Source organism: Furipterus horrens, unplaced genomic scaffold (genome assembly GCF_987537825.1).
Source record: "Furipterus horrens unplaced genomic scaffold, mFurHor1.1.pri manual_scaffold_5, whole genome shotgun sequence".
Lineage (NCBI taxonomy): Eukaryota > Metazoa > Chordata > Mammalia > Chiroptera > Furipteridae > Furipterus > Furipterus horrens.
The window spans coordinates 176,148,654-176,152,789 of record NW_028327175.1 but is presented as its reverse complement, the minus strand read 5'-3'; the positions used below and the strand labels follow the sequence as shown (position 1 = coordinate 176,152,789).

The window sequence follows — 4,136 nt, the reverse complement described above, 5'->3', positions numbered from 1 at the left end:
ATTGGTTTTCTCTTAAGTTCAAGCATATAGAAATATGTAATGTATAGGCAAAGAAGATTCTTCATATTCTCACAGACACAGATATGAGCACTGTTAATATGTTTGCTATATATATGCTACCAGTTTTTTCGATTTTTATATAATTATGTGTTTGCTTTGTAAAAAAGAACTCATTCTACATACATATTTTACATCTTAATTATTTGACATATCCCCATATAATTTATGTACATTTCCTCATTCTTCTTAGCAGCCATGGAGTATTCATTTCATACATATGCAATCCGTATTGGTGGTCATCTAGACCCAGGTCCTATTTTCAAGCTAAGGCATTATAACATATTAGAAGTAGTATGTGTCATCTCTATATTGTATCTCAAACTTAATAAGCAGAACAAAACATGTCCTCCAAGTGATTTGTGATTAGCATTTTAGGGTGTTTCCAGTTTCTTGCTGTTACAGACATGCCATGATTAATCTGTGTGTTTGCCCTTGGGGCATCTGCATGTATCTGTGCACACCTGAAGAGTAAAGTCTGGTGAGAGGAACTGCCATCCAAAGAGGGTCTTCCAGTTTACACTGCCCCTGACAATGCTCTCATCCTTTTCATAATGGGTTTGTATAAGCTGAATTACAGTCCTCCCTTGGGGTGTCCTGAAGCAACTGAGGTGTCTGAAAGCTACATATAGTTTCTGGGAAAATAATCTTAAGAAATGTAGCACACAAACAATACTTAAAGAGGTCCTTGCTGTGATGAGAAATCTTAATGTGAGAGCACATCTGATCAATCAGGAGACCTATCTGACCCCCAGCAGGTGTCAGTGTGTAACAGGTGACAGGACATATACAGTGCTTCCGTCCAAATAGGAATAAATCCAGGGCTCAGTGTACACATTTAATGGCTTTTTATTGAGATTCAGGAAGAGTCCACTGGTGGCAGCTGTGTCACTGTCCCAATTTACCCAGGCCTTCCGCTGCATGAGTGACAGCATTTGTGACTGTGTTGGTCACTGTCTCAGTGACTTCCTTTACCACCTTGTCCCCTGTCTCATGGGCCTTCTTGAAGGCTTCGGCAATGGCTGTTAGTAAGAAAGAGGAATAATGTCTGGGTAAGCGAAGTAAACATTTCAAGACCCTTTCTGGGCTAGTGTCACCTGGAGTGGCCTGAGGGGTGTGGCAGTCTCCCTGGATCGTGCCTGGGAGGAGCCCCGACAGGAGGGAGGGCAGCAGAGCTCCAGAGAAATGTGTTGAAATTTTGTTTTATTTCCCCAAGCAACTTGCATTTATTCTTCAATTATGAGTGAGACTGAGTATCTGTTCATGGCTATATTGCCTACTCATACTGCATTTTTCTGTGAACTGCTTGTTTATACCCTTTGATCACTTTTTTAAAGTATATTTTATTGATTATGCTGTTACAGTAGTCCCAACTTTTTCCCCCTTTGCTCCCCTCTGCCCAGTACCCCCTTCCCCCAGCAATCCCACCCCTCTTAGTTCATGTCCATGGGTCGTGCATATAAGTTCTTTGGCTTCACCCTTTCCTATATTATTCTTTTTTTAAAATTTGTTTGTTTGTATATTTATTTATTTGTAGAGAAAGGGGAAAAGAGAAAGAGAGGGAGAGAAACATCACTGTGTGGTTGTCTCTCACTCGCGCCCTCAACCGGGGACCTGACATGCAACCTGGTCATGTGCCCTGACTGGGAATCGAACCAGCAACACTTGGCTCGCAGGCCGACACTCAATCCACTGAGCCACAGCAGCCAGGGGCATCTATATTATTCTTAACTTCCCCTGTCTATTTTGTAGCAACCAATTATGCTTCTTAATCCCTGCACCATTTCCTCATTTCTCCCTCTTCCCCCTCCCAGCTGATAACCCTCCAATGATCCCCATACCTATGATTCTGTCCCTATTCTGGTTTGCTTAGTTTGTTTTTGTTTTTATTTTTTAGATTCAGTTGTTGATAGTTGTGAGTCTGTTGTCATTTCTTTTGATCATTTTTATATTGGCTTATCATTTTCACTACAAATATTTTTCCTCAGTTAGTAGTTTTTCTTTTGGCTTAGCTTGTAATATTTTTACTATGGAAAATCTGAAGTATTATATTGTCAAATTTACCTAACATTTTCTTTATGGTTGTTGGGTTTTCTTCATAGTTAAAAAAAGACCCTCCCATCTCTGAGATTATACTAAAATTTCCTGTTCTCTTCTAACAACTTAAAAATTTCATGTATTTGTATTTAAGTTCTTGATTCATCTGGAATCTATTTTGTTGTAAGGAACAAGGTATACATATATTGTACTTTTTATATAGTTATACTCACAACACACATACACATATAAACATTTATGTAAATACATGTTTAAGTATTTTGTCCCAGTGTGCTGCCACATAGTCTTTTGTGACATAGTCTTCTTAACATTCCACAGAGAGGACTATCTAGTTGGATCCTGCTTTAGTAAAGTTTGGTCTGTAGCCTCAGGTAGTGTAGATAATTGCATACCATCTGAAAGGGTGCAACATCTGGGTCAGGGTTTGACCTGGTTAGTCAAAGAACAGGTTGCTCTCAGCACCTAGCTTCCCTCCTTCCCTTCTTCCCTGTCCCCACCATACCTTTCTCTCCAGCCTCCTTGGCATGCTCCACCACCTCCTTCACCACACCCTCCACAGCGTGAACTGAAAAGATGAGACAAGCCCAGAGTGAGAGCACAGTACAAGCCAGCTTCTCGTGGCAAGGCCCAGACAGCTCCGTGTATCCTGAATGCAGCTCTGGGATATTGCCCCAGCCCAGACAACCTGGCTCAAGAGAAGGGAGCAGGAGGTGTGGGGTGCTGGCTGCTATGAGAAAAGCTGAATGAGGCAGACGAGGACATAGGGCCCTGCATGCCCATCCATCTGATTCGTTCTGACTGCCAACAAGCAGGCCCTCCTGCCAGATAGGAACCTGGTGTCAAGGCTGAGCCTGTCTTCCAGGTTACCACACCTCTCAGGTGTGCTCCTGTCCTGCCACAAGCCAGATGGAGGCTGCAGCTGGATACCAAATCTGGAAGCCTCCTCCAGCAAAACTAGTTCCCAAAAGCCACTCCTCTAATAGGAGGGGACTCTCTGCCCATCTTGGAGTTGTTTAAAGTTCGGGTGATATCCTGCTAGAGTTGGAAGATTAGGAGTCAGAAGAACTGGTTCTGATTCTAAATCCCCCCTCCACTGTTTGGTTCCCTCGTCTGTGAATGGGAATAATACAGAATGCAGACAGCTAGTGAAGGAGGACAGTGGGTAGTCAATACCAGCTGTGGCGTTAACCAGTGAAATTCAGAAATGTTTGCAGCCATTCAGAACAAGAACAGCAAACTTAAATATCACACAGGTGGGACCTGGATCAGCCTCTGAGAATATAGCCTGCATACAAAAAAGGGCCTCTGGGGGCTTCGAAGACATTGAAAATGTCCTTTATATAAACCCCAGGGGCTGACTTTGAACAGAATCAGACTTGGTGGTTTCTTAATAGAGAAATCTTTGGAGCTTTGAAGTTGTGGTAAAAATAACAATCCACCTTTCTTTTTCTGTATAGGAGATTCAAAATAAGCTGTTTGGATATGGGAGGGCTCCCAGGTCTCCAGAGGGAAGGATTCAAGCTACCCAGCACCTGGGCTTCCCTCTACCCTCTGCTCTCCACCTTTCACCTCCACGGGGCCTCCTGAGTGTCTTCCCTCCTACCCTCAGCCACGAAGAATGAGGGTTGCTTGGGGCAGTTGACCCCCCCAAGCTCCGCCCCAAGCTGCCTTCCTCAGCTCCTGCACCTGCTCCTCTATGCTATCCTTGTTGGACTGATTGCCCAGAGCTCTTCATGGGGCCCAGGCCAGCCCAAAACGTTCAGGGATCAGCTTCCAACAGGCCCAGTCAAATTGGTCTCCAACCCCCCAGCCTGAGGAGAATGGCCAAGGTGGAAAGGAACCTCAAGTTCTTACCAGCTTCCTCAGTGGCCTTCTCAGTGCGGTGGGCCAGGCCCTCAGCAGCAAGTTTCCCGAGACCTCCCAGCATTGTGCAGCAACAGGTGACGACTAAGCAGGATGCAGAGGCCTGGACCACACTGTGCTTTTATAGATGCCTCTGATGGCTGGCTGGGCTCTGGGGC

At 44.5% G+C, this 4,136-nt stretch overlaps 1 protein-coding gene across 1 annotated transcript; it reads right to left on the bottom strand.

Annotated features, from left to right (window-relative positions):
* Window positions 1-890: 890 nt before the first annotated feature.
* FAM25A (family with sequence similarity 25 member A) lies at window positions 891-4,136 on the bottom strand. The gene is made up of 3 exons (XM_090278340.1): window positions 3,970-4,136; window positions 2,618-2,680; window positions 891-1,079 (listed from the first exon to the last, which is right to left on the bottom strand). Exons 1-3 carry the CDS (start codon window positions 4,040-4,042, stop codon window positions 946-948), a joined length of 270 nt encoding a protein of 89 aa, XP_090134466.1. The 5' UTR covers window positions 4,043-4,136; the 3' UTR covers window positions 891-945.

Excerpts from the sequence above, each read along its gene's own strand:
- FAM25A (XM_090278340.1), bottom strand. The coding sequence starts at position 4,042 with ATGCTGGGAGGTCTCGGGAAACTTGCTGCTGAGGGCCTGGCCCACCGC. Across the intron at positions 2,681-3,969 it reads GAAGGCCACTGAGGAAGCTG|TTCACGCTGTGGAGGGTGTG; the intron begins GTAAGAACTTGA and ends TCATCTTTTCAG. Across the intron at positions 1,080-2,617 it reads CAAGGAGGCTGGAGAGAAAG|CCATTGCCGAAGCCTTCAAG; the intron begins GTATGGTGGGGA and ends TCTTACTAACAG.